General features: G+C 33.2%; 1 protein-coding gene across 1 annotated transcript; it reads left to right on the top strand.

Annotated features, from left to right (window-relative positions):
- Window positions 1-634: 634 nt before the first annotated feature.
- LOC127136500 (uncharacterized) lies at window positions 635-1,213 on the top strand. The gene has a single exon (XM_051063048.1). The coding sequence runs from the start codon at window positions 635-637 to the stop codon at window positions 1,211-1,213; it is 579 nt and encodes a 192-aa protein (XP_050919005.1).
- The last annotated feature ends 10,931 nt before the right edge of the window (window positions 1,214-12,144 follow it).

The raw sequence follows: 12,144 nt of genomic DNA on the forward strand, positions 1-12,144 counted from the left end.
CATAAGATGAAGAGTTGTCTTCTTCCTCAGAATTTAGCAAGATATTTTTTAATGTAGATATCAAACTTTCTTTTAACTCCTCTGAAATATCTAAATTTCCTAATTGATTAATTTTTCTTGCATCTTACATTTATTAGCTAATGGCCAAAACGACCACATTTATAAAATTTGACATCTTTATCTTTAGGTTTGGTTTTAGCATAGGATTTTATGTATGGTTTCTTACCATAAGGTCCATACTACTTTCTTACCATAAGGTTTCTTACGACCAGAGCCTGACGATGATAAGGTACATACTACTTTCTAATTAGTTTTAATTAGATTTAAAAAAATAAAATATTTTAAACGTTTTAGTTATTTTACTATTTATTTTAAACGTTTTACTTATTTTACTATTTATTTTCGACCATAATCCTGAACTTTGATTTTCTGTAAGGGTATTTGTTGATAGTGTGTGGTCTAGATCGTAAGTCCGAGAAGTAAGACAGTAAAACTGTTGGTTTAGCATACTGTAGTTGTCATTAAGAAAATAACCAATAAGGGGGAGGAGAGAGAGATAGAGAGTAAGTAACAAAACTAAGAAAAAACCAGTTACATAATAGAAAGTTGTTTAATAATTTACTATTTAGTAACTATGCCTAAAATCATTAAGGCTTTGAGTGAGTTAGGATGCAATTCACGTAGTAATATTAGTAGTCAAATCTTAGTTCATGCTACCTTAAACAATGATAAATTTGAATTAGATCAAGATACTTTCCAAAATCAAGAATTAGAAATTCAAGAAATGAAAAATAGATTAGTTAACTGGTCTATGCCGAAAATTAAATTAAAAGAAATTTATAAAATGAGCATGTTTGATTTTTCTAGTAAAAAAAATATCCATACTACGGAATCTGCTACATCTATATGTAATAAACATGAAACCATTAATTTGTTAAATAGAAAGTTGTTAGAAAATCATGTTAGAGAAGGATATCACTATATCCATATAGGATTAATCCAAATAGCTATAAAGCCTTTACATAAACTAGGGCTAAACACCCCTATTTTGTTGGTCATTCGTGATACTTGTATTAAAGATTTTCATAACTCAATTATTGCTATAGTTGAATCTAACCTTAATGATTTTCCAGTTTACTTTACCTGTCATCCTAATTACTCTATGAGATTAACTGATGAATTCACTAAAAACTCACTTGTCATATATGTTTAAGGCTTAAATGACACATTCAATCCTGGAGTTGCCAACATAGACGTTATTAGTAGAATTACCTATAAAGTTTATAATGTTAATTATAATTTTAAATCTCTTAAAACTACTCCTAGAAATGAAACATGTATTATTGAAGCCAATCTTAGTAGATATAATGTTATGACCCCAAAAATTCTTAATGCTTCTAATATTATCGACAAATTCCCTCAGGAATGGATTTTGTAAGATGTGGTTAAATCTGAAAAGATTGAAGTCAAATCTATTAGAGATGTTATTTAGGATATTGATGGATCTATCAGGATTCGAATGAATAGGAGCCAGATCTTTCGTTACAATCAATCTAGTAGCATTGGATCGACATCCAGCGCTAGAAATTCTGTTGATTCAACCGTTAGGGTTAACCTTGCAGGAGTAAACTTTGCTCCTACAATTACCTGACCTATTTACTCAGAGAGGACTTCTAGGTCACCATCTCTAACTGAGTCTCAAATCTTAGGAGTTATTACCCACGAAGAACCATTTGTCATTGACAAAGTCTGGATTAGAGCCCATTTTAAGGCTGAGTATAATTCGGAGAAGAGAAATTTGTATTTCTCATCTTTCTCTAAAAATTATACTCAAATGTATTTACAAAAGTGTTACAAATTTTTAGAAATCATGAGGTTAATGTTTATTTTTTTACATGGTTTGAATTACTTTGCTTAGAGGAAGGGATAGAAAATCCTTTTGCTGTTAAGATGTACTTATATGCTAATGTTAGAATTAGTACTAAATGAAAGACTGTTAAAAAAGATATAATAGAATCCATCCATCCACCTTTAGAAGTCATAATAATTACCCATTCCAAAGAAAACATAGAAATAGAGGCTTCTCTCTTTAAATCGATTATCAATCCTACAGAACAGAGGAAAGATATAAATAATCTGCATAGTCAGATGAATTACTCAAACCAAATACTTCACACTATTCCCCAACAATTAGACAGAATAGAAAAATATGTCCCTCAACCTAAGGATGTTAAAACCTTTAAAACAGATCCTACCCGGCCTATATATCATTACCATACACCTTATATCCAAGAGCTAAAGGGTACAAGTTTAGGTCGTGATGCTAACCATAAGATAGAAGAATTAGTTGAAAAATTAAGAACCTTAAGCATGGGAAATTCTTCAGGAGAGATAAATACTTTATCTCGGGAAGAAGAATTTGATAATATGGTGAGTAAATTAGGTGGAAGAGCCCCAAGACCTACAACTCAAAACTACTATCCTAGACCGTCATTTGCTGATGTGCAATTTGAAGAAAGAAGTAGTTTGGTTGAAAATAGTTATTCAGGAGAATCCATTTTAGAATGGAACATTGATGATGCTTCTGAGCAATAAGTGTTAGATATCATACAAAATATGACCATGGTTGCTACAACTTTTAAACTCAAAGGAAACACCGACAAACATACTAAAGATATATTAGTTATGGGGTTTACATGGAAATTAAAAGAATGGTGGGATAATCTCCTTAGTCTTAAAGACAAAACTCAAATTAACTTAGCTGTTAAAAAAAATCCAATGAAGTTATTTGTGTTACAACTCTCTTGTATGCTATTACCAAGTTCTTTGTAGGAGAGCCTTTAAAGTTCCAACAAAGAGAAGCAAACCAATTACTAAATTTGTATTGTCCAACCATGTCTGATTATAGATGGTATAAAGACATGTTTCTTTCTAAACTCTGTCTTAGGTCAGATGGTGCTGCTGATTATTGGAAAGAAAGATTTATTAGTGGTTTACCTAGATTATTTGCTGAGAAGATTAAGACAAATATTAAACAAAATTTCAACGGAATTATTCCTTATCAGTCCTTAACTGTGGGTGAATTATCTAATTATGTTATTGAAACTAGTATACAAATTTGTACTAATTACAAACTTCGAAATATGATTAAAAATGAAAAAATGAATAATAAGCGCAAAATGGGTTCATTTTGCGAACAATATGGAGTTACTCCTTTAAGAGTTCCTAGTAACCCTAAGAATAAAAGGGTTGCTATTAAAAGTAAGAAAAACTTATGTTACCATAAGAAATAACCTTACAAAGATAACTCTGAAGTTCATAAAGCCCCTTATAAGAAAAATTATGGTAAGAAACCTTACAGAAAACCCTATGCTAAAATCAAACCTAAAGACAAAGATGTCAAATGTTATAAATGTGGTCGTTTTGGCCATTATGTTAATAAATGTAAGATGCAAGAAAAAAATTAATCAATTAGGAAATTTAGATATTTCAAAGGAGTTAAAAGAAAGTTTGATATCTACATTAAAAAATATCTTGCTAAATTCTGAAGAAGAAAAAGACAACTCTTCATCTTATAAAGTAATTCGTCAAATTAATAATTCTAAGGAATCAAATTCTGATTTTGATAAATGTTTAGGAATAGACTTTTGTAATTGTAATAGTTGTAATAAAAGCGTTAATGTTCTTACTAATCATCAAGCTAATATCTTAATAGGAATATTAGATAAGATGGAAGAATCTGAAAGTAAGAATGCTTTCATGAGACAAATTAAAAGCATTATTGACGTAAACGATATTTGTAAAAAACATATTAACAAATTAGAATTTATAGATGTTATGAACTTATTTAAAAAAAAACCCCGTTGAGAAAACCGCTTTTGTTAATGACTTACGAGAAGAAATTAGGAATTTAAAAAATGAAATTCAAACGCTAAAAACTCATGATGATGAGATAGAACTTAAACTTTTAGAATTACAATGCCACATGATTATTCAAAATCAACATAGGTTAGCTTCTTCTAGTAAGAAACATGAAGAAACTAATGAAGAAGTTATTGTTTCAACCAATGAAGATCCTTATATCAAAAAAATAGAAACGATGATATCTCACAAATGATATAGTAAAATAAATCTCATTATTAAGGATAAATTTTTTGAACTAGTTGCTTTAATAGACTCAGGGACGAATTTAAATTGCATTCAAGAATGGTTAATATCAACTCAATATTACGAGAAAACCAAAAAATCCGTACGGGGAGCTAATGGTAATAGATTACATGTGTCATATAAATTATCCAACGCTAAGATCTGTAAAGATTAAATTTGTTATAAAACTTCTTTTCTTCTTGTTAAAAAAATTCAAGAAGCTATTATTCTAGGAACCTCTTTTCTGGCTTTACTTTATCCTTTCATCGTTGATAACATAGCTATAACTACTAATGCTTTAGGTCGTGAAGTTAAGTTTGAATTTTTAGACCAATCTAGGATTAGAGATCTTAACTTTGTCTAGAGTAAAGATATATCTTTTTATTAATATTATTAATAATAAAAGAAAACACATTAATTTCATAAACAAAGAAATACATTTTAAAAGAATAGAAGAGCAATTGTGATCTTCCTGTGTTCAAGAAAAAATTAAAATTATGCAAAATAAGTTTACTAAATATCTTTGTTCAGAACGGCCTAATGCCTTATGGAAAAGGAAGATACATACTGTTTTTTTGCCTTATGAGTCTGACTTTATAGAAAAAGATATTCTGACTAAAGTCAGACCTATACAAGTGAATAAGAAACATTTAGATTATTGTAAAGAAGAATTACAAGATTATTTAGACAAAGGTTTAATTAGGCTGAGTAAGTCTCCTTGGAGTTGCTCTGTGTTTTAGGTTGTTAATGCAGCTGAATTAAAAAGGGGTAGTCCCTGATTAGTAATAAACTACAAATCTTTAAACAAAAATTTATAATGGATTAGGTTTCCTATACCTAATAAAAAGATTTAATTAACAAATTACATCATAAAAGTATATTCTCTAAATTTAACCTTAAATCTGGATATTATCAAATTCAATTAGAAGGAAGTGATAAATATAAGACAGATTTTGTAGTATCCCTTGGACATTATGAATGGAATGTTTTGCCCTTAGGGCTTAAAAACGCCCCCTCAGAATTTCAAAATATAAGGAATTCTATCTTTAATGATTAGTCTCACTTTACTATAGTTTACTTCGATGATATTTTAGTTTTCTCAGACTCTATTAATCAACATTTACAACACCTTAATAAGTTCTAAGAAATAATTAAAGGTAATGGTTTAGTTTTGTCCAAAAAACAAATTAAATTTATTTCAAAGTAAAGTAAGATTTTTGGGTTTTGATATTAGTCAGGGTATGTATGTGAGGGCAAATATGCTTAGTCCTTATTTAATATTGTCAAACCTTTCCAATCGCCCCTAAGGTGTACTTTGGACAGCAACATCATATCATAGAATGCATTCATCTTCTAACATGTTTAAAATATAGGTGCAATGTGTCCAGGCATATAGGAGCATATCATATAGTAAATATCCTAGGTTCATAAGAGATCGGTTTAAATTGGTCAAAATACATCTCAAAACTCATTTTTGGGAGTTTAAGACATGTGAGTCGACTCATGACTCAGAGTGTAACTCTTGGGTCTGAACAGGTCGAGTCACAGGTCGACTCAATGACTCAGAGCGTAACTCTTGGGTCTGAACAGGTCGAGCCACTGGTCAACTCAATCCTGGGAAAACTAAATGAGTCGACTCATCCACATGTCGCTTCGACTCAATGCCTATTTGATTTGAACCATGTAGTCACGGGTCTGAACAGGTCGAGTCATAGGTTGATTCAACCCTGGAAAAACTCTGTTTGAGTCGACTCATCCCTTGTTTGAGTCGACTCATCGCCTGTTTTACTTGAATAATTTTGCCTCGGGTCCATACAGGTCGAGTGACCACTGCTTAGACTTAATTTTATGTTGTGTAATTTTGCAAAATAATTCGGTTATGTCTGTTAGTTGGTCCATGCATCATATAAATATTCTAGAGTCTTTTCTTCAACCACTAACAAGAAAAGTGAAAGATATACACCAAAGTGCTCATCATCTTCATTCTTCATTGTATTTCTCAATAATCACACATAATAATCTTTGTTGAGCATTGTGCATTATTGTTGTGATAATGTCTAAATAAGATTGGATTATATTAGTTTGGGTTGAGGCTTTGTGTAAACCATTGGGGTTTTGTCCTCCAAGAATTGGGGGTTTTTGCACTAACCTTTGCTTTGCAGATTCAACCAAGTGAAAAGTTTGAATAACGGTGGGTTCGGTCAAACAAGTAACGGTAATTGGAGGATTGTGAAGAAAGCTTAGGGTTCAAGTGACTTGCGTTCGAAATCAGTCGAGCTGACATTTTGGAGAACGTGGCATTCTTGCAATAAGGTAGCGGTAATTGGAGGTTTGTTAGAAGCGCATGAAGGACTTGGTTCAACTAGAATCAAAGGGAGAGAATATAATAGGATCTGCAATAACTCTAGGGGTTGATTGGTGGTGATCATTTGTTATCTTGTATTGACTTTGCAACGTGTTAATAAAAACATCTCACTTCTAGATTTAGAATTGAGGGTAGGCGTACCCTAAGCGAGAACGATAGGGGAACTGCCTCAATAAATCTGGTTTGTTCTCTCTATCTCTTAACTCTTTAAATTCTGCATTAATTACGTTTTATGTGAAATTAATAGTAAAATCAATATCGCTTGATTGTTGTGCATAATAACTATTCGATAAATTGTTGCAATCACTTTGATTGCAACTGAGTAAAATTCTGCATATTCAATTTGAGTGAAATTGAAACTTGGTGTGGAGTGCACACCAAGTGTTCGATAAAATTAATCTCACACAAATCTAGTAATATTTTACTTGATCTCTTATTGTGTTTAAGCATTAAAAGGTAACGATATCAAGGATTATAGTGTTTAATCGATTGATTTAGATAGTGGTTGATTATCTCTATCTTAGTTATTCCATTCGGTTTCACGCATCTTTCCATTAACGAATCGTTTAGACGATTAAAATCTAAGGTGCTTCCACAACCGTTGAAAACATTTTTAAAAAGCGCAAAATTTCAAAACTGATTTATTCAACCCTCTTTCTAGATCGGTACTATCGTCTAACAAGTGGTATCAGAGCCTGGTTTATCTAGTACTTCACATATAACTTTTTAGAAAATGAGTAACGATCATAAAGGGGCGTACAATAGGGCGCCTATTCTTACCGGTGAAAACTATAGTTGTTGGAAAGATTGTATGCATATCCATATCAACTCTATTGATAGGAAAGTATGGAAAGTCATCCAAGATGGTCCTATGGAAATAACCATGACCAATGCAGATGGTTTTGTTATACCTAAACCTGAAGCACAATGGAATGAAGAAGATGAGAAAAAGTACAACTATGATTAGAAAGCCAAAAACATACTCATCGTCGCCTTAGGTGTTGATGAGTATTATAGGGTTTACCATTGTACTAGTGCTAAAGATATGTGGGACTCATTGCAAATTACCCATGAGGGAACCAATGATGTCAAACTAGCTAGAATCAACACCTTAACTCAAGAATTTGAACTTTTTCATATGGACGATGGTGAAACCATTGCCGATATGCAAAAGAGATTTTCTCATCTAATCAATTGGTTAAATGATTCTGGTAGAACTACCCTTAATGATGTTGCTACTAATAAAATCTTAAGATGTCTTAACAGGGATTGGCTACCAAAGGTCACCGCGATTAAGGAAGCCAATGATCTAAGAACATTGGACATGGCAACATTGTTTGGAAAGCTTCAAGAGCATGAGCAAGAGCTCATGAACCTTGAGAAACATGAGAAGAGTCAAAATAAGGAAAAGAAGGAGAAAGCTAAGGACACCGAAAGGAAGTCTGTCGCTTTAAAGACTTCAAGATATAAGTCATCCACCAATGATGTGTGTGAGAGTGAATCAAGTGATGACGATAAAGATTCGAATGAAGACATGAGGCTATTCGTAAAGAGGTATAACCGATACCTTAGAAAGAATGAAGTCCAACATTCAGATAAAAATATGATCAACTATAGAAGACAATCAAAATTCCCGAATCAAGAGGAAGGTAAGACAACTAAGTCAAAAGGATCATGCTTTAAATGCAGAAAGACCGGTCATTTTAAGATGGACCGTCCCTTGCTAAAGAAAGACAAAGGAAAAGACAAACGTCACAACAAATCTAGCAAATCTGGAAGAGCATACATTGCATGGGAGAGCGATGATAACTCAAGTGATGAAGAAGAAAACGCCAAACTTTGTCCTACAGCTCATCGAAAGAAGAAAATGAATGTAAGTCATTCTAAATCTGATCATGTTGATAAAATGTCTTATTATGATTTGCAAAATGCCTTTAGTACTCTACACAATGAGGCCAAGGAAGCTTTCAAACGCCTAGCCTCAAATAAGAAAATTTTCTGTTATTTAGAAAAGAAGATTTCTGATTCCGAAAAGGAATTAGAAACTCTCAAGAAATCTATGATAGAGGTTACTAAAGGCAAAACTGAAGATGATTAGGGATTTTGGTTTGGATGGTCTGGATGTGAAACCTATCACATTTGGCAAAGAGAGGTTAGAACTTTTCAAGCCAAATTAGACAAGGTTTTATAACCTAAAGCTACCTTTGCTATTGATCAATCACATTTTATAAGTAACATGAATAATCCTTATAAAAAATAAACTTATGTGGTAAAGGATCAAGTTAGCAAAAGCAACTCTCATCCTAACTTAAATTGTCTATATTGTTGCAAAAGGGGACATACTATTGCTAAATGTCGATTTAGGAGATTTCTAGTCCCTAAAGGCATTTTTCAATGGTTGCCCAAATGCAACCAAAGTTTCACTTACCCACTAGGACCCAATGAAAATTGAGTACCTCCTTCCCTTATTTAAATTTGTAGGTGGAATGTCTTGAGGATACGGAGAGAACATGGGTTCTCGATAGTGGATGATCAAGACACATGACGGGTGACACTTCCTTGTTCTTTGACTTTGTGGCTAAGAAGAAAGGGTTTGTAAGCTACGGTGATAATAACAAGGGAGCTATACTCGGAAAAGGTAGTGTAGGTAATCCCTCATCTACTACTATCTCAGACGTCCTTTTAGTTAAAGACTTTAAGCACAATCTCATTAATATTAGCCAATTATGTGACAAAGGATACAAAGTATCATTTTCAAAAGATTGTTGCATGATTGTTAAATGAAGTATCTTTGACTAGCGCTAAATGTCTCATCTCCATGAGTGAAGACTCGTGGCTTTGGCATAAGAGATTAGTGCATGTCAACTTTGACTTGCTAAATAAAGTTGCCGCAAAAGATCTAGTAGTTGGTCTTCCCAAAATCAAAATTTCAAAAGATCACTTATGTGATGTGTGCCAAATGGGAAAGAAATCAAGGATCTCGTTTAAATCTAAAAATATTGTTTCCACAACGAGACCCTTGAACTTCTCCATATGGACCTATTTGGGCCATCTAGAATCAAAAGTCTAGGTGGAAACTACTATGGTTTCGTTATAGTAGATGACTACTCTAGATTTTGTTGGACTATATTCTTAGCAAGTAAAAGTGAAACTTTTTCTGCTTTTGAAAAGTTTGCCAAGATGTCTCAAAACAAATTGAACACTAGAATAGTTACTATTCGAAATGATCACGTAGGTGAATTTGAAAACCACCTCTTTGAGGAATTTTGTGAAACAATGGGCATTGATCATAATTTTTCTGCTCCAAGAACTCCACAATAAAATGGAGTAGTGGAACGTAAAAACAGAATTTTAGAAGAGCTTGGAAGCACTATGATCAATGAAAACGGCCTTCCTAAATATTTTTGGGTCGATGCCATAAATACGGCTTGTTATGTATTATGATACTCATTCGTCCTATTCTAAACAAAACTCTGTATGAATTGCTAAAAGGAATGAAGCCTAATGTTTCACATCTTTATATCTTCTGATGTAAATGCTTTGTATTAAACAATGGTAAAGAAAACCTTGGTAAATTTGACTCAAAAGCCGATGAAGGTATCTTTCTCGGATACTCTCATTCTAGTAAAGTATATAGAGTATACAACGAAAGGTTACTTATTATTTAAGAATTTGTGCATGTTTCCTTTGATGAATCTTATTCGAAAATTGTTGGAGAAGGTATTATTGTTGATGGTGCAGGTGTTCCTTCGGAAGACATAATAAAAGATCAAGAAGAAAAACATGTTGAACCCCATCCGGAAAAAGCTAAGGAGGAGCCCTATCAAATTTCCGAAAAGAAAAAGGAGGATCATTCAATTAATAATAATGATCTTCCTTTGGAATGGAAATCTTCTAAGGATCATCCCATCGATAATATTCTAAGAGATATCTCAAAGGGAGTTACCACATGGTCAAAGATAAGTAACTTTTGTTATCATTTCTCTTTCGTCTCTCAAAATGAGCCTAAAAACTCCAAAGACGCATTACTCGAATAACATTGGTTTTTAGCGATGTAAGAGGAACTTAATCAATTCAAAAGAAATGAGGTGTGGGATCTTGTTCCCACTCCTCGATACCATCGAGTAATCGGCACTAAATGGGTGTTTAGGAACAAGTTAGACAAAAACGGAGTTATAGCTCGCAACAAGGCGCGCCTTGTTGCTCAAGGGTATAACTAAGAGGAAGGCATCGACTATGAGGAAACTTATGCTCCGGTTGCCCGACTCGAGGTTATACGCCTTTTGCTTGCCTATGCTTATTCTCAAAATTTCAAATTATTTCAAATGGATGATAAGAGTGCTTTCCTAAATGGTCACATTAATGAAGAGGTTTATGTATCTCAACCTCCCGGTTTTGAAAACTATGAGCATCTTAACTATGTTTATAAGCTTAAACGTGTTTTGTACGGTCTCAAACAAGCCCCTAGGGCATGGTATGAGCGTCTTAGCAAATCTCTACTAGAACAAGGATTCTCAAGAGGGAAGGTTGATACAACCCTTTTTATTAAGCATCAAGGAAAACACTCTATTTTAGTTCAAGTCTATGTAGATGATATTATTTTTGGGTCTACTAACATAAATTTGGTCAAGGAATTTTCTAAGTTGATGTAAGAGAATTTGAAATGAGCAAGACGGGGGAGCTAAATTACTTCCTCAGACTTCAAATCAAGCAACTTGAAGAAGGAAATTGTGTGAGTCAAACGAAGTATTGTATGAGCTACTCAAGCGCTTTGATATGGAAAACTCCAAAGTAATCGACACTTTAATGCCTACTGCTGTAAATATGGATCGGGATGAAAATGGTAAGGTCGTCGATATAAAAAGGTATAGAGGTATGATCGGATCTCTCACCTATCTTACCGCATCTCGACCAGACATTATGTTTAGTGTATGTATGTGTGTTAGGTATCAATCATGTCCCAAAGAATCATATTTAAAGGTCGTCAAACACATACTTAGATACCTCTGTGGTACTTCAAAGTATGGGCTTTGGTTTTCTAAGGGAAGTGATTGCTCTTTGGTTGGCTACTCCGATTTTAACTTTGCCGGTTGCAAATCAGATAGGAAAAGAACTAGTTGTACTTGTCATTTTTATTCAAATTCCTTAGTGAGTTGACACAGAAAAAAACAAGTTTCAATTGCTTTGTCAACAGCCAAGGCGGAATACGTTGTTGCGGGTAATTGTTGCGCACAAGTTTTGTGGCTCAAACAACAATTATTTGACTTTAATGTTCAACTTGAACGTATTCCCATTTTTTTTGACAACACAAGCGCCATCAATTTAACCAAAAATCCGATACTACATTCGCGCACTAAACATATTGAAATTCGGCATCACTTTCTTAGGGATCATGTTGAGAAAGGTGATGTCGTCTTTGAGCATGTTGATAGCAAAAATCAACTTGCCGATATCTTCACAAAACCACTTGCGACAGATCATTTCTTCCACATCCTTAGGGAACTTGGTGTTCTCGATATCTCGGATTGCATTTAAATACATATAATATGCCTGTCTATTCCTTGATTTATAAGTGTGGCTATGTGAGGGCACTCATCGTCTATCACCATTGGAGGTAATATCGTTCCTATCCA

This window comes from Lathyrus oleraceus, chromosome 4, assembly GCF_024323335.1.
Source record: "Lathyrus oleraceus cultivar Zhongwan6 chromosome 4, CAAS_Psat_ZW6_1.0, whole genome shotgun sequence".
In the NCBI taxonomy this organism is placed as follows: Eukaryota; Viridiplantae; Streptophyta; class Magnoliopsida; order Fabales; family Fabaceae; genus Lathyrus; species Lathyrus oleraceus.